Source organism: Crocuta crocuta, unplaced genomic scaffold (assembly GCF_008692635.1).
Source record: "Crocuta crocuta isolate KB4526 unplaced genomic scaffold, BGI_CrCroc_1.0 scaffold72, whole genome shotgun sequence".
Classification (NCBI taxonomy): Eukaryota; Metazoa; Chordata; class Mammalia; order Carnivora; family Hyaenidae; genus Crocuta; species Crocuta crocuta.
Genome location: NW_027529427.1, coordinates 3,374,017 through 3,401,086, shown reverse-complemented (window position 1 = coordinate 3,401,086; position 27,070 = coordinate 3,374,017). Strand labels below are relative to the sequence as shown.

The 27,070-nt window shown below is 43.8% G+C and overlaps 1 protein-coding gene across 1 annotated transcript in view; it reads right to left on the bottom strand.

Moving 5' to 3' along the window:
* The window catches only part of ANO2 (anoctamin 2), a 328,305-nt gene that overhangs the window by 26,719 nt on the left and 274,516 nt on the right, over positions 1–27,070 (bottom strand). The window contains exons 19-22 of the mRNA XM_077759020.1: positions 19,280–19,391; positions 16,953–17,010; positions 16,688–16,788; positions 7,159–7,304 (exon numbers count right to left, since the gene is read on the bottom strand). Coding sequence (XP_077615146.1) covers positions 7,159–7,304; positions 16,688–16,788; positions 16,953–17,010; positions 19,280–19,391 — 417 coding nt within the window. The remainder of the gene's footprint in view (positions 1–7,158; positions 7,305–16,687; positions 16,789–16,952; positions 17,011–19,279; positions 19,392–27,070) is intronic.

Below are 27,070 nucleotides of genomic sequence, written 5' to 3'. Positions count from 1 at the left end.
GGGGAGGAGGTGACAGCAGAGTAAGAAGGCACAGGGGATTGATTCCAGGGCAGGGAGGAAGAAGTGAAATGAAGGCTATGAGTGAGAAATTGTCTGTTGGGGTGCATTTTGGCTGGACCCAAGAATGTGTAAGATGGCCTAGGGTTAAATACATGGAAACAGTGTCCCACAAAGGCCTTGGGAAAGATATGGGAACCCTGGAAGTTTTAGAACAATGGATGGTAAGAAGAAACAGGGCAGCAGAGAGATGGGAGTGGTTGCAAGGGGCTGTGTTGAGGGTGTGGTAGAAAAAAGCACCAGGTGTAGGAGATTAAGAGGCTAAACAAAAGAAGCAGCCTCCAGAGATATTCCAGAGGGAAGCTAGGAGCCTGGATGGGAGGTGTGTGGAGACAGAAGTGTGAATGAGCAGCGACATTGAGATTTCTCAGCTAGGGGACTGGAGGGTGGGGGAGCTGTACGTGTGTTTGTGTGGTAAGGATGGCAGGAAATGGTCACGCAGGACCTGAGTCTCTGGACAGAAGAGCGGAGAAATGTCTCCCCTGGGATTGATTCTCCTCCTGGCCTTATCTGATGTCTCAAAACAAGCCTGAGGTGGTAGGTGGGAGACGAGTCTCCTGTTTCCAGGCCAGAGTTTGTTCTGTCTCAGTACATGGGTTCCAGAACCCAAGGAAGTTTGGTGAGTTGGCGAATACAAGCAGGAACAAAGAAGAGAATGGACAATTCTCTGTAACACACCTCTGCTCCATCGGCTGGAAGCTTAAAAGGGCTAGCTTCTCTGAAGAAAGCACAGTCAGCTGCATTTGTGTGTGTGTGTGTGTGTGTGTGTGTGTGTGTGTGCGCGCGAGCCAACGAGGCCCTTTGATGTAACTGTCTACCCCTGTCACTCTGCTGCTAGACCCTGAGGTCCTGAAGGGCTCAGGGCCCACTTATTGCCTCTGTGCCCCGATTGCCTGGCACAGGTCCTGGAGCAGCAATGCGCTTGGGGATGGCTGGGATGGCGGCACCGCAGAGGGAAGATGTGAAATCCGAGTTGAGCTTAAATCCAAGTCTGAGGGAGAGCATTCCACTCTGTCCATTTTGGCTAATGACTTGATCCCGGAAGGCAAAGGAACAAATTAAAGCCAGAAGTGACTTTTCTTTGAGGGAAACCCTGATAATAAACGTGGTTCACTTTGGTCTTGAGAGATGAAAATTGCTGCATATAAAAAAAAAAGTATATATATACACATATCTCCATAGTGAAAAGGGAGGTCAGGCCAAATATCATGGGATAGAAAGAAGCGGGGCCTCTATTTCTCTGCCACTGAAGGAAGGGAGCTAGAGTGCAATTCATTCAAGAAACATTTTATTATGGCCTTACTTATTACATTCCAGGAATTGTGCCAAGTGGTGAGACCAGGGAGGTACAAGGGGGTCTCTGCCCCCACAAACTTACATTTTTTTCCTCTACCAAAGCAGGTGTAGGAGAAGAGAGGAGCTGTCGATGGAAGAGCCCAAAACTGCTTCCAAGAGACAGGTTAGAGCCCAAGCAACTCAGCAAGAACTTGCTGCAGGCAGGTGGACTAGCACAGGCAAACCCGGCCCTGGCGGCTGCAGATTAGCAGTTGCGCATGCGCAGAGCCGGCTGGAGGATGCTCTTACAAGCTGTACCTTGCAGGACACTGGAACTTTCATTAAAGGGAAGTCTGGCACGTTGAAGGATTTTACATAGGAAAGAGAACACGCTCTGGACTGTACCTCAGCAAATCTATTTTAAAAAGTGACAAGGAGATGGCAAAGCAGGGAAAAAGGAGGCAAGGGACAAGTTAGGATGTATCTGGAGCCATGCCAAGGAGGTGGGAACTTCCAGTTATAAAATAAATAAGTCGAGGGGATGAAAAGTACAGCATGGGGAACACGGTCAATAATAAAAAGAAGTGGAAGAAGAAGAAAAAGGAGGAAGGGCGAGGGCTTGAGTAGGGATGCAAAATTCTTAGTAGAGGCAAAGCCAGTGAGGGAAGGAGCCATGAATAAAAAGGCTCTGGGTCACACAGAGCAGGCCTCTCCTCAGCGGCCGTTGATGCAAAGTCAGAGAGGAATCTTGGAGAAGAAGACACGATCTGTGCCGATGCAGGGTTGCTCCTTCTGAACGCAGAAGTCCAAATCTGCAATTTCAGGAGGGTGATGCAATGCTGGTTTCTGAGCAGGACCTGCCCTGTGTGTTTCCACCCACTGGGTGCCTGTTACAAGTCTTGGTGGACAGCCCTGTGTCCTCCAAAGTCATGACCTGGCCTTCACTCCAAATGAATGAATAAGTAAATATCCAAGCACAACGCACCTCCCTTTCTATTAAAGTTCGACAGGATGTAAACTCATAACCAAGAAAAATGATGTTTCCTCTAATGACTATGTGAATGATAGAAAAAATTCATCTTGTCACCCACATTAAGGGCCTCAAAGCTTAAGCTGTATTTAAGAACCTGGAGGAAGGCCCTGAGGGGGATAATTGAATTCCTGAGTCAGGAAGACAATAATGATTATTTTTTAGATGACTGGAGGAACAAAAGTTTGTGGGTTTTAGATAAACAGATGACAAAAGGAGCCCATTTGCGATGCCAGACTCGACAAGGAGGACCCTAAGGGCTTCTCTGAAAAGACAAACATCTTGGAGTGTTTACCTCTCAGACTTTTGAATGCAATTTTTAGATTTGCCTTGGAGTCTGGTACCCACAGTCTTTCAACATTATTGCTCAACCCTATGCTAATAGGTCAGGAAAACCTCTGGGGGTCACTACAGTAAGGGCTTTAAACTGTTTTTAGTCAATTCCTAGATTAAAGGGAAAGACATTGGAATCTTGACAAGAACAGTGGCAGCTCATATTCATGGACAACCTATGTGGACTAAGCACTGTTTTTTAACTATGTCAGATTATGATCTACTTCTCAGAACCATCCTGTAAGGCAGGTGCTATTATCCTTAAATCTATTGAGCCTGGCTGGCTTTATGCATCAGCCCAGAGTCATGTAACTAGCCACAGCAGGCTTGGGACTGGAAGCCTGGTTGTTTGACTACAGAGCCACCCCCACCCTCACTTAGCCTGCATTGCTAGATGGAGTAATATTTGGTAACATTTGCTGTGCAGTCTAGTCTTTGATTGTACATGGGAGCAAATACTCCCTTCACAAGAATAAGAGGATGTTCCAGAGACAAAGGAATAAAAGGGCTCTAACCCAGAAACATAGTTCTTGCACCTATATAAAATATGAAATAAAATAGTCATGTCTCTAATGTGGCTGATAGCCTAGCAAAATGACCTGAGGAATTTTGGGAGTGAGTTTCTGTGGAACCCAGCTTGGAAAACCCATGTGTGATTCAGGCTTCCTCCTCTAAAGAAGGCTGAATCAGTATGAACTGAGTTGTTGACTGAATCAACATCATCCTGAACTGTTGAAGGCTCTGTCCTGGTCTCCAAACTTGTTCCTCCCTTTATATGCTTAATACATGTCTGATGAATGAAAGAATGAGTGAATGAGTGCACCTGTGTTTCTTCTTCATTTCTTAGTCTTACTACCTCCCTTCTACACTTGCTGCCTATCTCCTCAAGGGAAACAGAGTCACAGCACTGGCCAAGATTTTATAACTGCTCCCTACGGTCTGATGTGAAATGCAAATCTGTCTGATCTTCAGACAAATTAATGTAGCAGGTCTTTATCTAAACCCTCTCTACCCAGAAAAACCACTACTTGCTACATCAACACTTACTTGTGGCCAGGAGATTCTGAACTTGCGAGTCCTTTTCCTTGGAATGTTCTCCCTTACTCTTATCATTAATATGTAGACCGTCAGAACCAGAAGGGACCTCAGGAATCAAGCCTGACCTCTTACCTACAGCTGAAAATCTCTTCAAAACATCCTTGACCTACCATCAGCCAAACCCCACTTTTTTTTAATAGTTTATTGTCAAGTTGGTTTCCATATAACACCCAGTGCTCATCCCCACGAGTGCCCTCCTCCATGCCCACCACCTCCCTTCCCCTCCTCCCCGCTTTGAAAATGATCCTTCATTTTCCACTTAAAGTTGTTAAAAATTTACCTCTGTTAATAAATCTTCCCTCACTAAGAAATCATTCATCCATTTACTCATCTAGACACACTGAGTGTCTGTTATATGCCAGGAAACGTGCTGGGTTATGGAGGACATGAAGAAGAATAAGCTATGATTCTTATACACTGTTCTTTAGAATCTAATAGTCTGGGTCTGCAGAAGAACAGACATGTGAGCAGTATTACCATAATTCTGGAAGATACACCATCAGTGGGTGTAACATATGCTATGGGACAGAAAAGCAAATAATTGATGATTCCTCTTGGGAGCAATGGGGCTTGGTCTAGGGAGACTTCACAGGGGAAGCACCATGGAAAGCGAAGTCTTGAAGGAGGGGTCTGGAATATTCAAATCAATGAGGTGGAATGAGGTGGCCATAGGGGGTGAAGCGTCTCAAACTTACTGTACACTGATAATTCTTTCATATCACATTACTTCAGGCTACTAAATCATTTGTATTCACTAGGAGGGTATTTTACACACTGCCTGTAGCTTGGTGAATTGGTCTAATCCTTTTAGAAAGCAATTTGGTAAAATAAATCAAGGACTATATAATGGCTGTACCTTAGATCTAGTAATCACATCTGTGGGACTCTATCTTGAGGAAATCATTAGCAAATATGTAAAAGATTATATGCATGGAGATAATATGTATTAGATTATCAAAATAGGGGAAGAATCAGAAAACGAGTCTCCAATGTGTTTCACTGGAAAATCTGCAAATAAACTACTGTACATTTATTAGAGGGGTTATTTATTATGCAGCTCTTAGTCTTGAATATTATATGACAACTTGGAAATATCTATTCACCTAATGCTAATTTGAAAAACAGCAACAAATGTGTATATACGATCATATACATATGATCATATACATAACAAAAGGGGTCTAGAAAGAAACGGCACCAAAATACTAGTAAACATTGGGCTGAAATGAGGTAAGTCTGAGAGATATGTTCCCTTTTCTCTATATTCAAGCCTTCTGTTATATGGTTGTTTTGTTCCCTTACAACCTGTAAGTAGGTGTGTGTGTGTGTGTGTGTGTGTGTGTGTGTGTGTGTGTGTGCATGTTTTGTTTAATCTACAGAATGAATTTCACTCTTTACAATCATGGTATAAACTTATTCTAGAAGCCACTAAATCTTCTAGCTCTTGCTGTTTTTTCCCCTCTTCTCATTATTTTGTAAAGTGTTCACATCTGAACACATAGTGGGTGTCCATTCAGTGATACGGTGGCTGACAAAGTGCAGCCTATATCCCTACACGTGGCTTTCCCAGGGCCTCAAGACCATTAAGAGAATCAGCAATACTTGACAACACAGCTTTTATATATGCTAGATGCTCTTCTAAGCACTTTGCAGATATGAATTCATTAAATACAACAATCCTATGAAGTAGAGATTATTATTAATATCTTTTTTTTAATAGCTAAAGCAAACTGACACACATAAAAGTTAGCCACTTACCCAAAGCTGTCCAAATACTTGTGTCACAAAGCCAGGATTTGAACCCAGGGAGTAGAGCTCAAGTATCTCTGCTCTTAGGACCAAAAAGAGGAACCTTTGAAACAGCCAGCTATCTAGACAGACAGGCAGACAGGCCAGGAAAACCTACCTGGATAGCTAGGTGGTGGGAGTAGGGGACTAGTGTTGGAGGGTGGGGGTTGGGAGCCCAGAGCCCAAGGATTTGTAATGTAAGCCCCTTTCCAAATGGAAGCCTCAGGCTCTGACAGTAATTTCTGTCTGATGGATGGCAGACATCGAGTGGCATCTGGAGTATGAGAGATCACCTCTGTGTAAAAACGTGGCTCAGTGCTGGAGAGGGATCAGAGGTAGTACTTAAGTAAAGGTAAAAAGCATAAGGGAGCTACATATTTCCATAAACTGAGTCTTGATATTTTCCTAGCCTATTGCTCCCAAAGCAGATATGATTGTTTCTCTTTTGGTGAGTTTATTTAGATTACAAAGTGCAGATTTTGCCTGGAATTTTAGATACCCCAGAACTAGAACAGACCTTTTATGGCCATCTAATCTAGACCCTGTCCATCCCTCTACCCTTAATATACATACACACGTTCTTATAAACAAAAGAGGAGAAATATCCACTAGAAATAGCAAGCGAGGGACCTGGTGTACAGAAACATCAGTGGCCCCTTACTGCAAGCTATTAACCAAAGGAGTCAGGAGCCATTATGCAAACGCAATGACAGGTTCCAATGACCAAGTGATTCTTCTGATGGGTCTCACTGATGTTTCTCCATACATTCTAGATGGAATAAATGTTTAGATGATATGGCTGACCTCTTGGTCCTATGTTTTTAATTCATTAGTTCCAAATCTTGTGAAGAGGCTTCTCAAATATCTACCCCAATAAAAGGTCAGGATTATTCACAAGAAACCAAGAGTCTAAAGGCAGCTGATCCATCATAAAGAACTTATGGCTTCCAAACACATCTGAAATGACTCGATTCTACCAGCCTGTACTACCTACACTCTTGCTTTCAAGCCTTATCCGAGAACAGTAAGAGGCTCTGTAACTAGAAATAGACCTCTTATCCCACAAACAAAACATCCCAACTTTTTAAGAGAAAAGCTGACATGTTACCCAGCCCTACTTGAGTAGAGTGGAGGACTCTTCTATATTCTCCACGTCAAAGATGTTATGTGTCCTTGTCCTGAGTGTTGCAGGATTACTTTACTCTTCCTTAATGGCACCTCTATTCTTAAATTTCAGACTTCACTATTTCCCTTTCAGCTTTATCAATGCCAGAAACCATGGGAAGAGACCTGAGAGACCAAGCTTCTCATATCATAGATGAGGAGAGGAAGCCCAAGAAGAAAAGGGTATCACCCTAGTGTCAAGGTGGTGACAGAGTTGCTCTTGCTTCTCATTCCAGGACTCCTTCTGCCCTACCCTCAACTTCCATGTGGCACTAAAAGTGACACTGTGTAGACATGAAGCCCAGGAAGAAGCAGGGATTGCCCTAGTCATTTCCCTATCCCTTTCCTCACTCATTTTGCAGACCCCTTGTGTGAACCTGCCCCCAGTAGAAGGAAAGATCATGGTATCTTACTCATTTCCATGTACTCTGGAGTCAGTCCAGTGTATGGCTCCAAGCTGTAGTCTAGGTCCCACTGCTCTGGGTGCTTTGAGTGGGCAGAGTCTGTTTCTCCAGGTTGTGTCTCATCTTTCAGCTTCCGAAGTAGTTTCTTTAGCTTTCTGGGAAAGAAATGGACCAGTCACTAAAGCCTCTGGACAGAGTTAGTTCTACAGACAGGAGGAGGGACAAAACTAAGCCTTCTTGACACTGTAGTTCTCTCTGCTCCAAGGACACACAGAGAGACACTAAAAGGACTACTTCTTTCTTAATGACAACCTGAGGTTTTTCAACAAGATAATGAAAGGTTCCCCCGACAAAGGGTCAGGTTTCTTCAAACCCAAAGAAACTGAATTATTCTTACTGTTTGATAAGCAGCAAGAGTGGGCCCTTCTTCCTAACTGTCTAACACGAAGAGAAGAGAGGATGTCTAGAAAGTACTAGAAAGATGCTTTCCTCCCAGCTCAAACATTTTCAGCTTTCATTAAAGCCAAGCTAAATGCTGTCCACCACTCTTATGGGTTGAAGTGAGTCACCCCTCCCCCCCAAGATTCACCTGTTGAAGCACAAACCCCAGATGTGCCTGCATTTGAGGACAGGGTTTTTAGTAGGTAATTAAGATTAAATGAGGTCATAAAGCTGGGGTCCTAATCCAATAGGACTGGTAGCTTTATAAGAAAAGGAAGAGACAGTGATCCTTATCTCTCCACCATGCAAGGAAGGACACAGTTAGTGATTGTTATTGCAAGCCAGGATGAGGGCCCTGATTAGAAACCAAACTCTGCCAATTCTTGATCTTGGACTTTCCAGCTTCCAGAACTGTGAGAAATAAGTTTCTGTTGTTTATGCCACCCAGTCAGTGATATTTTGTTATGGCAGCCCAAGTAGACTAAATCAACCAAGATAAAAATGGCCCAGCCTATCAGGGTTGGGATTAGGATTAAGTGAAACAATATTTATATAATCCTTAGCATAACATCTGGGCATAGTAAGCATTCAATAAATAATAACTATTATTATTTTTAATATTAAGTGCTAAAATATGCCTGAGGGTATGGTCTTTTCACACTTCCCATTAATGCACAATCACAGGGAATGAAATTAGGTAAAGGAACAAGGTGCCAGTTCTGCTAATCAGTCTAAGGGAAAGTTTCTAGGAGATGGTTGGGAGGAGAATTAAGAGCAGAACAGTGAGAATCATAGACTTGAAAAGTTAAAGAGATTTTGAAGTCCATGTTCCAGCCAATTCAGGAACTCCCTCCACATTCCCCACACAGGATCATTTAACCCCTGTGTAGCTATTTCCAGAAGAGCATTCTCAATATGATTAGGTATGGCATTCTGTTGTTAGTGCTTCTGACAGTTAGTGGAAACCTAATGGTTCAAAACAATGTTTTGATCAGTGTCTTGTCTAGTTCCATTTGCTGTCAAGAAGATGGCGGTATAGTAGCGTAGTGTAGTGGGTAAAAGTCTGATATTTGATGTCAGAAAATAATTGTTTAAAACCCAGTTTCACAACTCACCAGCTATATTTTCTCAGTCAAGCTATTAAAACTCCATAAGCTTTAATTTTCTTATCTATCAGAAAATAAATTATCAGCTAGCCCATAGGGTCAGTTAAGGAGATAATCTAAGTAACATGCTTAGCTTAGGGCTTGGTACATGCTAAATGCTCAATAAACATATTTATCCTTGTCCCTGTCATCATCATTACCACCATCATCATTATCACCATCACAGAAGGATTTAAAGAACGAATTGAGATCCACAGAACAACAGTAAAATACAATATTTCATAATAAAAGAGCAAGCAAGAATTCTGTGACAGTAAGAAATTAAGAAAAATCTAGGTGAAGCCTAAAGATTAAGAAGCCAAATAGTATGGACTGGCCAAGACCCTGTCTGTAGGTCAGGGCAAAAGAAGAGGTGGAAAAAAAAAAAAAAGGAAGAGAGAAAAGAAAAGAAAAAAGGAAAAGAAGAGGAGGGAAGGATGGAGGAAGGGAGGTTCAGAATCAGAACTCAAATTGAGACTTCTCCTCCAGATACCCGTAATCAGAAAACTTGGCCAAATTTTTAGTGAAGAATAATTAGTGGTTTTAATTAAATATGGAAAATTGAATGCATGTATATATCTATTTTCTCTTCTGAAATGCTACTAAAATGATAATGAATGAATTTTAACATGTACAAAACCACAAGGTTAAAGAAAATAGTCATGAATACAGCAGTGTATAAGTGATGTTAATAAATATCTTGGAAGACAGACAGTGGATAAAGGGGTTAGCAAAGCTGTGATGGCTGAACACCAACTGCCTGCAGTGAAAGGCAGCAGAAAAAAAGCAAGCTCTCTCATGCTGGAATCTCAAAATGGTTCAGGAGTTTTAGGCACTAGGTATTGCCAAAGGCAGGCGACAGTGATTGGTCAAGGCACTGCTTAAGGAGGAATAGTAGACCCTAGCATCTGTATCCACCCTACACTTCTCCAACATCAGCAGGATCAAAAAGTTTATTCAGAGGAAAAAAATGAACTGGAGAAATTCTAGATCTGAAATAAGTTCAATAAAATGATAGGAGGTAAAAAAAAAATCAATAAACTTACAGAGAAAATAAAAAAGACAGACAATAGGAAAGAAAAGATAAGAAAATTAATTAATCTAGCAACTCCAACATTTAATCATAAAGAGAAGACAGAGAAAATGGTGAGGAAAGCATAAAGAAATACAAGAAAATGTCCCAGGGCTGAAAGATGTGCATTTTCTGATTGAAAGGAACCACTCAGCATAATGATGAAAAAAAGGACTTCCACTAAAGCCCATCACCATGAGATTTCACAACTCTAGGAATCATGAACATGATTCTAAAAGCTTCCATGACCAGAGAGACAAACAGAGCCTCTAAAAATTATTTGGAACAAAAAGATATTAGAATTCTCAACATCAGCCCTTGACATTAAGAAGTCCCAGAGAAATTTATTAATATTGAGAAGGCAAATGATTTATTTAGCAAAGGATTTTATACCAGACAAAGTATACATCAAGTGCAAAGGCAGAAGAAAGAAATGTAAAGCGTGCCTTTGAAAACAAGGTTTTTAATAAGATATTCGGGCATCCGCTCTCATGAAGTTCCTGGAGAATGAATTTCACCAACCAACAATATAAAACAAGAAAGGTAACAATGGAGTCCAGCAAACAAGAAATTCACAGAAAAAGGAAGTGCTGGATCTAACTGGGAATGACAGCTCTATAGAAGGTTCAGTGAACAGTTTTGTCTTGAACAGGAGAATGAAGATTCTCAGAGGATGGTCTCCAAGAAAAAAAAGACATCTGACATGTTAAATGAGGCCATCTAGCTGGGAAAGTGGACATTTAAGTACTACCAATAATGTGTAGTGAGTATCATTAAGGGAGAAATTTAGGTAATTATGACAACATGAAACAAAGAAAACTAACCTGACCTGAAGCAGGTGATGTTTTCCCCGAGGAAGAGATACATAAAATACGTAAACCAACTAAATGATAAAAGATGGCAGAACCATAGGAAAGGGAGAGTGGCATGATGGGTGAAGATGTGTTCAGGCAGAGATCATCCGTGCAGGAGCCAAAGGCAAATATGAGAGAGGCTCAGAGAAGGGACTGAATGGAACTCCATGTGCTCAAAGCATGGAGTAGGAGAGGAAAAGTGAGGAAAGCGAAGAGCAAAAGGCAGCCCAAGTTCACAGCATGGAAAGCCTTGTTGGCCATCTTAGGTGACAGATTATGGCAGCAGAGTCCAGGGTGATTGCAGTGGACATGAGGAAAAGGAGGCAGATTGAGACAGGCTCGAGGAAGCAGAGTTAAGAAGCTGGTGGTGACCTGTATGTGGGGAGGAGAAACCAAGGACCATTCTGGAGTCTTCGGGCATGTGTGTAGATGGTGGTACAGTTTGCTGAGACAAGAAACACAGTTTGCTGAGACAAGAAACACTAGAGAAGAGGCCATTTTGATGAGGGGGAGGTGGGCATGTTGAGGCAGAGGATCCCACGGGACAAGTACTTAGGGATGTCCAGTAAGCATTTTATACAGGAGTCTAGAGCCCTGAAAACAGATCTGGGTGGAAGCTAATAATAATGAGAATCATCCTGGAGAGAGCAACCAAAACCATAGCAATGAGCCCCACCTGTGGATGGAGCACAGGGAAGGAACACCAACAGTTCAGGGGTGGGGAGAGGGAGAGGAGACTTCCGAGAGCGAGAAAGTATCAGTCAGAGGAACAAAAGGCCACCTGTGAGACCATGTGGCAAAAAAGAGAAGGACAGAAGGGGAGCTTCAGGAAGGACTCTGCGTCACTGTGTAATACACTGTGGGCACATAAAAGACGATGAGGGGGAAAAAGAACCCACAAATAATTCTTATGAACGCCTCCTTCCCAGAAGTTCCCCTCCTGGAGATCTCAGTGACCATTAAAAAAATTAATAAAGAAATTCCCTCAAGAACAGGATTTAACAGGAATCCTGCAAATTGTATAACATACAGATGGGCCGTTTGGAAAACTTCAGATTACGACTCTGACTGTATGATGCACTCACTCGTTAAAATAACTCCTTTGATGTTACCCCCTTGTCCTTTTCATCTGCTCTGCTATTTTTCTGTCCCTTTTTAATGACAGGTCTGAGAAACTGTCCGGAAGGCTCAGAGCCTTTCCTTTGCTTGTGCCCCATGGGCTCACCCCAAGACCATGGTGATTGTCTGTCACACCTTGGGCCTTCCCGTCGCAGGAATCTGGGCCCCAGGCAGCTCCGCATGCCTCAATCCTCATTAGAGAAGGCAGAACTGAGCCCTAAATGGGCCAAACAAGACAAACATAGCAACCTCTGAGCTATGTATTCCTTTCCTTGACACCTGACAAGGTTCAAATTTGTTCCTTAAACTAATGATTAATGGCCTGATTCCACTGTCTTTAAGAACACAGACCTCCTTTGCCTGTGATGGCTTTAAAGAGAGACTGTTTTATGTCTTGAAATGTAATATTTATCACATTTACTGAAAAAAAAAATAAAGTTTATAGAATCTTACTGGCTATGTCCAGGGTACATTACAACTATTTGGGGATGTGATCTGTTTTTAGTAAGAATAGGGATGGGAGGGGGAATTTTGCTAGTGGAAGTATTGATCTATTTGCTCTGTCTCAGACTTTGCCCAGGAGAGAATGTGGCATTTGGAAAAGGTAGCATTTTTACCTTTTATTTAAAAAAAAAAAAAAAATCCATCTTTCTGAATGATAAAAGGCCCACTTCCAGCTTTCCTTCAAGGAAGACTGGAGCTAAGTTTGAGATAAAATTATGGTGAGAAGTTGGGACATGGGACAGCACATTTTAGGGGTACCAATTGATTTGTATCCAAAGTCTATTTTGCACAAACACATATGGGAAAGGCGAAGGGGGTGGGGGGCGGCGGGCAGCAGGGAGGGAATGAAAACCCCTGATGGGGCTCAGGTAATAAATAGCACAGATTCTGCCATACCGCCCACCATGTCTGAAGTCATCTCAGATGGAGCTGCTGATGAGCACTGTTCTGGGGCCTCTAATGCTTAAAACCATCCAGTTTCTCTCTGGAAAGTATCTGTCACAACTGTGTCAGGCCCTAGCAGCCTGGGGTTGCTGAATGGGGATAGTTCAAGGCCAGATCATGCAATCCAGTTTTATTTATTATCATGTCCTCAATTAGTCGCAGAGCTGCCTTTAAAGAGTCTAGTGCCCCCAGTTTTATGGCCTCCCTTTGAAGCACTTTGTGTTTGCATCCGCAGGGTCTCTGAATCAGGCCTAGCCAAGGTGGGACTGCTGCCGTCTGGTGGAAGGTGCCTGGATGGAGCTAGGCTTCTGCACCGCCCTGTCTGGGACACCTGCCAGATTTAGGGGCAGCAAAGGAGAGTCTGAGAGAGCTGGTGGAGCTTATCCAGGTCCCAAAGGGCAGCTGTACAGTGTCCATGGACATGCCTGGTGTCTGTGCCAGCCTGGTGGAAGCCTGTGGGATTAAGAAGTGATAATATTGCTCTAAAGCAACGTTTCCCAAGCAACAGTCACATTCCACCAGCAGTTCATCTGACACCTTTGGAGGTCTCTACACTTGGCCCTCATCTCCTGAGAGCATCTGGGAGAGTTCTTTCCTTTCCTGCTCCTGTTCAGCCCCTCTGATGGTGGTCAAGGAGAAAACCCTAGCCTGCTGCTGGCATGTCTTTAACAACTCCCCAGTGGTTGTGCAGCTTCCTTTGGAACAAGGAGAATGCGGATCTTAAGCTAATGTCATTGGTTGTTTAATAATGGTTACTTTTGATTGCATTTCTTTCTACTGTGATTTGCTGTTCACAGTAGCTGATAGTGTACATTTTCCATTTTCAGAAATGTTACAAATTTAAATAAAAAGTGAGTTGGTTTAGAGGAAATTAATATGCAATAGGCACTTAGGTAGTTATGGAAAAACAATTTAAAGGTTAGTTCACAAATCACTGAAGATTGGGAAATAATGTTCTATAAGAAACCTACTGGACTATAAGATTATCAACGGCATTAAAATTGTGGTTACGGTGTTTTTCTAAGACACTCTCACACATGCACAGAATCTAATAAGAATGTTTCACCCTTCGCCCTCAGGGAGAGAGATAACTGACTACCAGGCTTACTGATAAAGGTCAATTAGATAGTCTCTAATATTTTAAAACTTTCTTTGGAAGAATCTGAGAAAACTGCTTTCAAAAGTAGATGATAAACATAACTGTATACTCTCATGTTTTTTATTTCAAGTATTCTTTTTTTTTAGTTTATTGTCAAGTTGGTTTCCCCAGTGCTCATCCCCACAAGTGCCCTCCTCCATGCCCATCTAATTCTTCAGACTTGCTTCTGTTTTTAAAAATCAAATCAGGCCTCTGAGATTAATATTTATCTCCCTCGGGGAAATAATTTGATGTAGGCTCTGAAGGTACATGAGCCAAAGCCATCAGGCCCTGAACAGAAGAGAAAAACAGTGCTCCTGACTTGGTCTTTTCAATTTCACTCTTGGGCTCGCAACACTCACAAAGTATCACTTACAAATGTAAAGCTAATGACGCTCAGTAACACCTTGGCTGCCTGGAGCCCCTAAGAATGGTTCTTCCTTTCTTGGATTTCATATGCTCTATTTTCTAGACAGTGGAGCATTTATCCAACCTGTATTTGTACATAAGCCAGGTTGCATGAAAATCTTTCTAGAATAACTTTAACAAGGTTACACAGTGAGTATATTATACTGGCTCAATTTAAACCCAGATCTGTTGGACAGTCTCTGTCTTACTGAATTGTGCTAACTCCTCCAAAGAATTCAAGACCATTGGGTCTAATTCTTATAATTTACACCTCGTCTTCCTCACTGTCAGGTTCAACTGTCATTTCTCTTTTGACTAGGAAAGACTCCTTTTTATTTTCTTGCTTATTTCATGTTTCTCAACTGCATCATACATATAAGGATAGCACCAGGTGCTTGAACTCTGGACTGGACGGAGTCTAATTTATTGAGAGTGGGTTCTGAGTAAGGAGTAGAAAATCTAATAATCACCATCATAGTGATCTCATGTAACTGAATTCAAAATACAACCTGTAAAATTATAAGGAACTTTGGAGACAAAAAACTCTAGGGCTTGGTAGAAGGATTTCTGCTTTACATCCTCAGGGACTAACTACATAGTTATTGTTATAATTAACTATATATCTTATATAGTTCATATATATTGTAATTAACTACATAGGTATGTTGTATGTGTCCTTTCGCAGACTAGAAACTGAAATGAGGAACAATCTTTTGAAACAGAAGTGGCTTGTATTTGAAAGCAGCAGTACTCAGTTTCACCGAATAGAGGACAGGTTCACAGGATGTCACAGCTGAAATGAGAACACCTTGGAGATGATTCTAATGCCATCATTTTCATCAGGAGATGAGGACAGCAAGACTTAGAGAAGTGATTTGTCCCCAGTTTCATGAGTCACCGTGCAATTGCCATCAATTAAAGTGTGGCATATTAAACACTTACCAAGCATAAATGAGAAAATTTAGCCTTCAAGGCAAAGAGCCATGTGTTAATTTCATCTGTTATGGAGCTGATGGAGTTTCTGGGTGGGGGACAGGCCAATACACTGTCCAAACATATGCCTGAGCTCTTGCCTCTCTTCTACCTATAAAAGGCCTCTGGTCCAGAGTAAACGGGCTAAGTGGTAGAGCAGATGTCCAGGCATGAATAAATCTCATGCCTGCAAGCTGTATACAATTCCATCCAGAGCAGAATAATGATACACTGGAATGACAGGTGTCTTCCCCAGATGTCTGAAGGAGAATGGAGACTTTCCTTTGTAGCTGCAGTGGAGGGGCTGGTCTCTTAGCTTCAAAGAAGCCAGATGTGGCTTTGGTACATCTTTTCTTAGTCTGTATATTTTCTGGATGTTTATCCACAACAAATGTGTTCTCTCTCTCGAGATGGTAAGTTCCAGGGGAACTGTGACCATGTGTCTTACCAGCTTCGCTGGACTATCACTGAATGACTGTCAATCAGGAAGCTGGGGATGGGGCACAGATTCAGAGGACTGGATTTCTCAAAACTGATGATTTCCCACCTGATGACTAGAGGCTGGCTGCAGCAGGGAGGTGAAACAAGATGCTTAGGCACCAACATTCTTGCCAGTCCTCCTCCAAGAAAAACACACAACCAAGGGCCACCTGAGATTGTGTCAGTATGAGTGCAGAAAAGCACCCTGAGCATTCAGCCCAAGTAATGGTATAAGAACACCAAAATGCAATAGAAACGTGTGGCAGTGGTGGTGGTGATGGCAGTGGCAGTTGGGGTGGGGGCGGGTAGGGTTTACAGTTTTCTTTGACCTGAAGGTAGATTTTCACTTACTGCGTTTTTTTTTCTTTTAGATCCAGTGCCTACAAGTCTGTGTTTATTTCCAAGTTGATCTCAATGCAACACTTAAGGGAAAGAAGTCCTTCTATGAAATTTGTATAAAACTATGCGGGAGGAGAGAGACGATCCACATGCAAATCTAGCCCGAGCTTTACCAGCTCTGCACCCTTCACCCCTCCAAGACCACATATTCCAGTTTCTTAGACATGTGTCTAAAGCATTACATAGTATTTCCCCCTTTCGTATTCATTTCTACCCACCATAATCAAAGTCTTTATTACTTATTCAGTGGGAGGACAGCAAGCATTAAAAATATTTTACACTTTGAGGTCCGAGATGCCTGACTCCTGGCTCTGCCACTTAGTCATTACGTTACTTAAGAAAGCGTTTCATCTTTCTGAACCTCAAACCTTCCCAATCAGATGGGCAGACAAGCCTTGTGGGAGGGGCGCTGCCTCATGGGGAAAATTATTGGCAAGTGGGCAGAGAAGTAAATAACCAGGCTCTCTGAGGGGAGGAGGCAGGGAACACCCGGCTGAAAGTCTGGCCCTGCTGGGCTAGTCCCTGGTGGCAAACAAGGAGGTAAGAAGACTTCATTACATACGGGACTCCAATCTCAAAGATGTTGTTCTGGATCAGCTGCTTCCCCAACATGATGATGCTGAGCTGAATGCAGAGCTCCATGAGGCAGCCACCTGGAGCACACTGCCCGGAAGAGAAGATAAGAGAAGATGTGGTTAAGACCAAGGGGTGCTCACAGAATCAAGGGTGAGAAGCAAAGCATGCTGAAATGGGGTAAGGATGCGGCTGGGGCCAGGGCGCACTGACAAACCACCAGCCAGCCATGGAACACTGGTGGCTATACTTGCCTCTTCCATGCGGTAGCCATCAAACACATAGACATAGCTTCCAGGTCTGCCCACGAACCTGCAATCCACAAGTATGGGAGAGTTAGGGAAGGAGAAAGGCAGGGCTGCTTGTAGGCATGGCCTTCTGAGTGGAACAGCCACCTCCCAGCGTCCTCTTTGAAAGTACCGGCCAGTGTGGGGGCTAAATCACCCAAGGCCATTACCTGGACCACCTAGGGTTGCAGGGAACAGGGGCCGAGGCTGGGAAGGTCACATGTGTGGGTTACACGTGTGACAATCTCTGAGCCTAAACACCACAAGGTTTGCATGATCTCTAAGTGTACTACTCTCTGTGCACCTACCTCCCCCAACCAATGCCAAGAATTGAGTTCAGATACATGGAGGAGGGCACTTGTGGGGTGAGCACTGGGTGTTGTATGGAAACCAACATGACAATAAACTATTAAAAAAATTTAAAGAATTGAGTTCTGATTGCAGCTCCTCAGTGAGAGCTTTTGATTTCCCAGGAAATGAAGGGAGAGATGGGCCAAAGTTACAAGTACAGATTCCTGGGATCCGAAAAGAAAAATCCAGACTTCTTACTCAAAGTATCTGAAGGAATGGAAGCAGCCTGCCTCATGCTTCTTCCAAGTAGGGTCTATTTTTCTGGGGAACAAGAGGAGGGGCAGGTGGTTGGGGGGAAGCAGAGAGGTCAAAGCTAATCATGGAACCAGAAGTAATGAGAAGATTCCTTCTCACTTGCAATGTCAGCCCCTCGTCCACCTGTTGAAATCCTACCCATCTATTTAAGGCTCAGCTCAAATCTGTCCTTCTCTGTGAAGTCTTCTTACTATCTCTGTTCACAATTAAGTATTTCCCCATCACTTTCTTAACACTTCTTTTATGGCATTTCCTGCACTGTGCTGTTGACAAGACCATCTCTTTCAATATACCGCAAATTTATCTAAGGGCCAGGACCCTATTTTTTGGCCTGGAACATCCATGTATAAAACTTGCTATTATATTAAATCTAGAGAGAAAGCACCAGTGGAGTATATACCCAGTAATATGGACAGTCTCTCTACCACTATAATTTCATAAGAGTCAAGAGCAGAGATCCCAGGAAGGAGGCTGTGGTTTTAGTCAACAACACATTTATAAGAAACTATCAAATATGTACAAGAACAGTTCTTGCTATGATGCCTGCGTGATGAGGTTTTAGTGATAGGAAAGCTTTCCTGACAAAGTTTATCATTACTGGGAAATCTTCTTATAGGTAGTCAAGTGATCTGACCATATTCATCAGAAGTGAATTTACATCTAGACAGGTTGTATAATAAAGAATGTGACTGGCCTTTGTTGTTAGTTCTTGGGAAACCTCTAAATCCCTATAACGTCTCAGTTGGAGTCTCTTTGTTATTCATGGTGGGCCCTTGGGACTATACCTAAACTTATGCTAATGAGATCACTCAGGATGCGGGAGGCTGTTCCAGAAAAACCAACTAAGTGATGAGTGGATTGGGCCTTTGATCCATGTAATAGCAGCCTGACCTCAGGGGAAGGCAGGAGGGCTGGAGGTTGAGCTCAGTCACATGGTGAAAGATTCAACCAATCATACCTACCTATTTCTGCAACCTTACAAATTGTGGCCACTGAGGCTTGGATGAGCTTCCTGGTTGGTGCACATCAATGTGCCAGGAAACTAATCCATCCTGAGGACACGGAAGCTTCTGTTTAGGACCTTCCTAAATCTCACCCTATGTGCCTCTCCCATTTGCTGGGTTGGATTTGTACCCCCTTTCTATAATAAAACTGTAATTTTAAGTATAGTACATAAGTGTGAGTTCTGTGAGTCATTTTAGAGAATTATCAAGCCTGAGGAGTTAGTGGTCGTAGTCAGTGGGTCTGAATCATGAGTCACACAGGAACCCCAGGACCTGCAGCTAGTGACCAGAGTGAGGGCAGTCTCATGGAAGACCATGCTCTTACTCCGTGAAGCTGTGCTAACTCAGGATAGCTAGTGTCAGAACTGTATTGCAAGTCTTCTGCGCCACTCACTAGACCTGAAATTCCCTCCCACCTCATTCTCAAAGTTGGGAGGCACAGATTATTCTAAGACTCACCCTCTGGGGCCCAGGGTCAAATTCTTGCAGTTTCCCTCATTACCTGAATACGAAGATTCTAATCCAAAATGATGTGGTACTAATGCCATTGCTTCAGGAATGACAAGGTGGGGACGGAAGTGGTGAATAGGACTGAGGGCATGAATGGGCAGCAGGGACAAGATGACTCTAGCAGGGGCCCCAGTCTTAGTGACAAGTGGCCACGTGTGACAGCATTATACTCACCTCCCCTTGAAAAAGGCCACGTAGAAGATAGGCGAGTAGGCATTAACAAACTTCAGCAAGAAAGCTTTGAGTATCAGGCGTTCTTCAAAAGTCTGTTCTGTTTTTGGAACCTCTGAAAGATAAGAACAAAGCTGCTAAGACTGAGAGGCAGATCTTTTACCTCTTCAGAGTTTTAATCCCTATTACATGAGCCATTGTCTCTCAGCTGTTACTGCTTCAGGGTAGAAGAAACTAAGAGACCTGTCTCTCTGGCACATTAGAACTGAATTCATCTGGGAGGTCTCAAATGATTTACCTGGTACAGTGAGGCTACAGAAGGCCAAGGGTACATATAATCATCACCTGTCTCCTACTTTCCTCCTCTTATCCACTCCAGCAATGGTTTCCTATGGTACCCCTCTAAGGGGGATCTGGGCTGCCAGAACTTTCTCTAACCACCCTCTCTTCAACAAGGGGTATTCAGCTTTTCCCTGTGTGATTGCTGCTTCCATAAGATTTTTATCTGAACAAAAGTCCCTGATGAAAAAGGCTCATTAACTGATGACTACAGTGTACAGGCAGCAAAGACTTGTCCGGGGCACCATGACATTGTTCCTCTTTCTCATCTCCTTCATTTCTAGCAGGACAGCCTGCATTTGTATGCCCTCTGGATAGGCTGAGACACCTTGCATACACTCACTCAAATGATGAAGGTTCATCAGGTTACGTGAAACAAGCCTAATGTCTTAAACTCGGGAGTCACTGCCCCAGTGAGTTCTATAAGGTCCAAACAGAGGAGTCAGCTGATAATCCCCAAAGAGGCCTGAGAAATACTGAGCAGAAAACCTCATTGATGCCTTCAGAAGACCCAAAACCCATGGGATGCTTGGTGGACAACTGGGCAGAGTGTTTGATGGGGATTTCACAGACTGTGACCAATGGTTTGGCAAAGATAGGAGGTTATGGGGCCACATTTCAGGGAAAGAAAGCAAGCACTAGCCCTGCATCATGTGCACTGATAAGTATCACTTGAAAGTCTGCTGAGCACACAGCCAAAGTACCAGGACCATGCCAGCCAAGAGGTTCTGTGCCCAGATGAGGCTGACGCATGGACCCACCTGACATGTCTGCTCACTTGACTCACACATAGCTTTTGTTGGAATCTGTGGAAAAGTGGACACAAAACTGTTCCCTCCCCTGGAATTCCCTTCCCTAGCCCCTCCCTTCACATACAAATCCTTCATATCCTTTAACATTCAGATCAAATGTTGCCTGTAATCTCCTTCCCAGATGATGTCAGATGGCAGCAATCTCTTTTTTCTCCTACAGTATTCTACATTTCTCTGTATTAATTACCCACATCCATGCCCTTTGAAAATCACAACAGTAGCTTTCATTGATCTCCCATCTTACTTGAGGTTGCCCACTCTGTCAAGAAGTAGTTTGAGAGTAAGTGGTTTATTAGGGAAGTGCTCTCAGGAAGCTTTGAGGTAGTGAAACAGGAGGGGGGAAGGCAGTATGGATGTGTTCGTGAACAATTTAATGCTGCAGGCTACCAGGGCTCAGTCCCACTGGGGGTCTTCTTAGAGACTGAAACTCCCCTCATAATTATTACACTGAGGGGTGGGAGCACATGGAGTCCCTCACTGGTTGAAGGTTTCTGCTGTACTTGACTCCCTAGCACTTCCACCTAGTCCTATGCACGGGCCGAGGATGCTCACAACCAGAGAACACCTGCAGGCAGAGAGCTGCAGTGACCCCTTGGGTGGCCAAAGGGATGTGCACTCTGCAGGGGTGTCTGCTCCAAGCTGCTCCATAGGTGGAACCACCCCCAGGTGCATACATCTGCTATCTCATTTCATCCTTACCTACTTGCAGGGATAAGGAGGGAGGGTAGTACATCTCACTGTTATAAATAAAGGCAACTGAGATCCAGTGAGGCTAGAGCCTTGCTTAAGATGACACAGCCACCACTGGCTCTTATGGGTTATGTAAGAGTTAAGATTTGTACCCAGAGCTGCCTGTCTCCAAACACAATTTTACTCTACCATGCTGTGAAATTAAGATCTTTGATTGGCATTTACATCACACATCTTCTCTCACCTCCCCACCCTCTACCCACAGCCTAACATGATATATAAGTAGGAAATATCTGTGACTGTTCAGTCCACACTCATTGAACACCCGTTGTATGATGCCAGGATGAATAAAGACTTTACACTTCCTTCAAGGAACTTCATTAAGCAAGGTCTCTGTGAAAGCTTTTTGCAAACTGCCAATTCTTTTCAAGATTGAATCTATGAGTGGCAAGGTATCATTTCCCCTCACGTCGTGGCGGAAGGAGATCTTAAGGAAAAAATGCTGTACTTTCAGATCTGTTTTCCCACACAGCACAGTGCTCCCCTCATTCATTTGCAATCTTAGAACACAGTCCTGAGGATAATAGACAATGCCCAACAGTATCAGCGGTGTTCCAAGCACAAGCAGAGACCTACTAAGAAGACTGTCACAGGCAGATGTGAGCCCCTGGGGATGAATGGTCCTGGGAGGGGCTTTGAGAATGGGAAAGCTTAGAGATGTAGATAATGATCACAACTGTGATCCTGGCCTTCTCTTCTCCCTACAGCTGAAAGAGCCTTGGGAAATGAGAGCTACTCATTGTCTAATCATGTCCTAGTCTCCAAGAACTTTAAGAAACATGGTGTCACCTCTAGGCAGCCAGCTACACTGAAAACCAGCGCATTCTCCAAGTGTCCCATCATCCCCAAGCCTACTTTAGTTTGCTTATGCTCACGAACAGTCCTAGAGGCCCCGTAGGCTATGTCAGACCTACGGAGCACCCAGTCACACAATTTTGGGCTCAGCTGTGTGTTGAAGGGAGTGACTATTTGCTTGTTTTACTCCAGAGATGGCTGTAGAGGTAGATTTTCACATCAGATACACCTGACTTCAAATGCAGAGCACAAAAGGGATAATGACATCCACCTGAGAGGGATGCCCTGAAGACAGCATAGGATGCTTAGAAAGCCCCCAGCCTAGTGCTTGGCAAGTGCCAGAGCTCAGTAAAGGATAGCTCCTGTTGGATAAAGGTTAATATCCAAAATCTATAAGGAACTCACCAAACTACACACCTGAAAAACAAACAATCTAGTGAAGAAATGGGCAGAAGATATGAACAGACACTTCTCCAAAGAGGACATCCAGATGGCCAACAGACACATGAAATGATGCTCAGCATCCCTCCTCATCAGGGAAATACAAATCAAAACCACACTGAGATACCACCTCACGCCAGTCAGAGTGGCCAAAATGAGCAAATGAGAGGACTCTAGGTGCTGGCGAAGATGTGGAGAAACGGGCACCCTCCTACACTGTTGGTGGGAATATAAACTGGTGCAGCCACTCTGGAAAACAGTGTGGAGGTTCCTCAAAAAATTAACAATAGAACTCCCCTACGACCCAGCAATAGCACTGCTAGGAATTTACCCAAGGGATACAGGAGTGCTGATGCATAGGGGCACATGTACCCCAACATTCATAGTAGCACTCTCAACAATAGACAAATCATGGAAACAGCCTAAGTGTCCATCAACTAACAAATGGATCAAGAAGATGTGGTTTATCTATACAATAGAATACTAAATGAGAAACAATGAAATCTGGCCATGTGTAGCAACATGGATGGACCTTGAGGGTGTTATGCTGAGCGAAATAAGTCAGGCAGAGAAGGACAGATACCATATGTTTGCACATATAGGAGGATTAGGAGGAAGTTAACAGAGGATCGTGGGGGAGAAGAAGGGGGGAAATAGTGGGGGAGAGGGAGGGAGGCAAACCATGAGAGACTCTTGAATGCTGAGAACAAACTGAGGGCTGATGGGGGTGGAGGGAAGGGAAGGGGAGTGGTGGCCATGGAGGAGGGCACTTGTTGGGATAAGCACTGGGTGTTATATGGAAACCAACTTGACAATAAACTATTTGTAAAATAAAAAAAAAAAAAAAGGATAGTTCCTGTTGTCCTAAACAGTGCTCGTTCTCCTCTTGCAACACCGCTTCCGAGCTGGCAGCCCTGCTTTCTGCAGCATGGTTGAGCCATCCATGGCAGATGCACATGTCTTAGCCTTAAAGGTTCTGGGCATCATTTCCATGTTGATTAATGAGCACTTCCTACCAATTAATGGTGAGGATAGTGGGGGGTGATCCTGTTGGCATGTAGGTGGGAAAATCTAATCGAAACAGCCCCTGTCTTCACCTCCGCAGAAGTTCACTATGCAAGCTTCCCGAGGTCCTCCAGACAACTATGGAAATAAACATTGCCAGGGAATCTGGAGACACTGTCCTAATTTTATAGGAGATGAAGTTGGAAAGTCTACCATGTTATCCCTCAGCTGACAGATGGCTTGGTGGTTTTCTCCTTCCTGCCCCACCTGGAGAGACATGGCACAGCCCATGAGACAGTTTGGGCCAGTCCCACACTTCCTTGCCCAGTAAGCATCTGGATAATGATCTGTGCTCACCATTTACATTGAACACTGCCTCAGCTGCTATTTCCTCTTTAGATTATGTACCAGCAAAGCCCCTCAGATATTTAAACCTAAGGCCTCTTCTCTCCCTGCTACAAATTCTGCCGACAAAGAGGCCTGTTTGATTTATGCTTCTCAAGTCTTCCCTGGGCTCAAGATCCACATCCCTTTCTTCAGTCTGATTCTTATTCTCCTTGACAAAAGGAAAAAATGCTGAGGCCCAGGAAACGCTTACCATCAATTTCTAAGGTCACTTTCCATTTTAAGATCTCATAACCATAGGAGCACCTGGGTGGCTCAGTCGGTTAAGTATCTGACTTTAGCTCAGGTCATGATCTCATGGTTCATGTGTAGGGCTCTGTGCTGACAGCTCAGAGCCTGGAGCCTGCTTCAAATTCTCTCTCTCTCTCTCTCTCTCTCTCTCTCTCTCTCTTGCTCTGTGCCCCTCCCTGGCTTGTGCTCCATCTCTCTCCCAAAAATAAATTAATTTAAAAAAATCTCATAACTGTGAACTCCCATGAGGCTGTTAACCCTCACTTTCCCCAGGCCCATGCCACCCCACCCTCGCCATGCATCGTTTAGGTGGCTTTTTTACAATGAGCAAAGTCAGATACCCCTTCTGGTGGGCCACAGCTATCACTAGATGTATTCTTCTAAGCATATTTATTGAAAGAATGAATGAATGACATGAAAAAATACGGTTTGGAATAGTGAAAAAATATTTATCATTTACTAAAAATTCCCTGTCACATTCCAAGGACCACTGTTTGTGGGTATGGAGTCATAAGAAAGTAACAGCCAAAACACAGACCTGCCTAATTTCTATTTCAATTTAATTTAATCAATTTAAATTTCCCTACCTTATCCACAAGACAAGAGATGGGGGTGTTGGAGTTAGATGCAGGGCCATGCCCGAGCCATGGGAGGGGCAGAGAGGAACAAGAGGTGAGGCAGTCTCTGCCAAAGAAGAGATGTTAAGTGATGGGGGAGGGGTGGAGGTGCTCAGCAAAAATGTTTATTAACTTCCCTGTCATTTGTAGTGGGATCCCATCATTAGCCTTTCCACAGAATCTTTAGTAAAGATGCATTAAAACCTGCTTTCCTCACCAGTGTTGAAAGAATCCTGGATTTATTCTTAGGAGAGGGATATGCCAAAGGACTGAGCCTGCTTCAAGATGGCCACAGGTCATGAACAGAGACTGCTATGTGCCCTGTTGTGTTGGGTTACAGAGGAGAGAGAGACACAGAGAGAAGGAAGGAAGAAAAGGGAAAGAAGGATGGAGGAGGAAGAGAAGAAGGACAGAAGGAAGGGGGGAAGGAAAGAAGGAAGGAAGGAGGGAGGGAGGGAAGGAGGAGGAAGGGAGGGAAGGAGGAAGGAAGGAAGGAAGGAAGGGAGGGAGGGAGGGATGGAAGGGGGAAGGAAAGAGAGGGATGCAGGAAGAGAGGAAAGGAAGAAGGAGGAGAGAGGAGGGAAGAGGAGGAAAGAGGAGGGGAAGGAGACAGGGAGAAGGGAGGGAGGGAGGAAGGGAAGGAGGGATGGAGGGAGGGGAGGGAGGAAGCAAAAGGTTTTTGGTAAGATTTTGAGCCTTTGCCCAGTGTCCCCAAGGCAGCCAATTCAACAGTAACAACCACTTCTTGTCTCTCATTTTAAAATATTTTGGATATAAGAAAATTAAAACTTATGTCACCCAAAAATAAGTAATCAGGTCTAAGGAGCTGAAAATTTGGAAAACTTGTCACGTAAATGTGGCTAGAAGGGGATTAAGAATGAGGAACAGAGGCACGTGTCTTTGATTTTCTTTTATAATCTCCTTTGAACTCTTTGTGTTCAGATCTCTCAATCCCTGCAGGAATTTCCTCCAAGTTCTGGGGAAAGAGAATCTGATCCTTTCAGGATGCTTTACTCCAACTGGAAATGAGTGGCTCCCTTCCTCCATACTGATAAATCATGGGCCTAGTTATTATTTATTAGTTTTATTTCTGAAAACAGCCTTTGCCTGCACCTTTAGGGCCATGAGCCACCATAAATAATGGGCATTTCCAATAAACAATCCAAATCCACTTGATAGGCCACTAAATCAGTTGGATGCCCCCACCTCAGAGAAGCTCTGCAGCCATGTAATGTGCTTTGCTGAGCTTTCCAGGGAAGGAAGCCTTTAGGGAACACCTCTTAGGGATGGAAATAAGTGAGGGTGGGGGTAGGGGGTATCAAAGCTCTGAAGCTCCAGTTGGACTATTGGATCTGTCTCAGCAGCCAACACTAGGAGCCTCAACTGTCTATGACAGAGACTACATGACTCAAGAAACAGAACAAGTTTTCCCAGAGTCCATTTGGGATGGGATGATGTCTTCAGGTCAAGTAGAACAATCTGTACTGCAGGCCACTGGGCAGGATCCCCTCATAAGACACAGACCCCTGGAGTGGTCTGAATCTGAGACCATAAGAAAAAAGCTCAGCCTTATGCTTCATAAAACTCCAAATACAGTGCCTTTAGACTGCAATCGCTACAGGGTGGTAATGGAGGGGGTCAACACAGAGAAGAGTATGAGGAGGTAGAAGGCAACTCTGCTCCATCATTATATGCTCCTGAAATCCCCCATCCCCCAGAAAGTCCCACATCCTCCAATCAAACCCTAGGTTGACTGGAAGCCTTCTGAGGGTTTCACCTGCTCCCAACCTGTTGAAGCAGATTTCCAACAGAGGGCAGACTGTATCCAGGACCAGGAATGACAACCACATGGAATTCCTGTGCAGAGCCATTACCCAGCCCCCCTTTCTCTCAAGTGTTAAACCTCTGGAGTGTTGTGTCATGAAAAAATATGAGTACAAATGACCCAGCTGTAAACTGCCTTGGAAAATAATTAGTATGAAAGCCCAAGTTAGTCCCAGGGGGCCAGCTCAGAATTCAAAGTCCCCAGAGCTCCATCCTAATCATATGGAAACAGTATGGCCAGAAAGAGGGTGTCAGCTGGAGAACCTGAATTTTCGAAAAGCAGCTTGGCATAACTGGAGCCCCCAGCAACCCAGCCAACAGATATAGAATGATGATGACAAAAGGAAATGAGATGTCCAAGTGTATGTTTCAGGCAATACCAGCCCTTGCACTGCTCTGGGCAGAAGGAAGGAGGGCCTGAACCTGTGTGGCTGAGTCAGAAAGCAGAGGCGCCTGCTCCTCTCCCCACCTCTCCCCCAGGGCAGATCTAGCTTCTGCAAACAACAATGTTTTCTGACAGCCCTACCATCTGGCCTTCTGTGTGTGTGTGTGTGTGTGTGTGTGTGTGTGTGTGT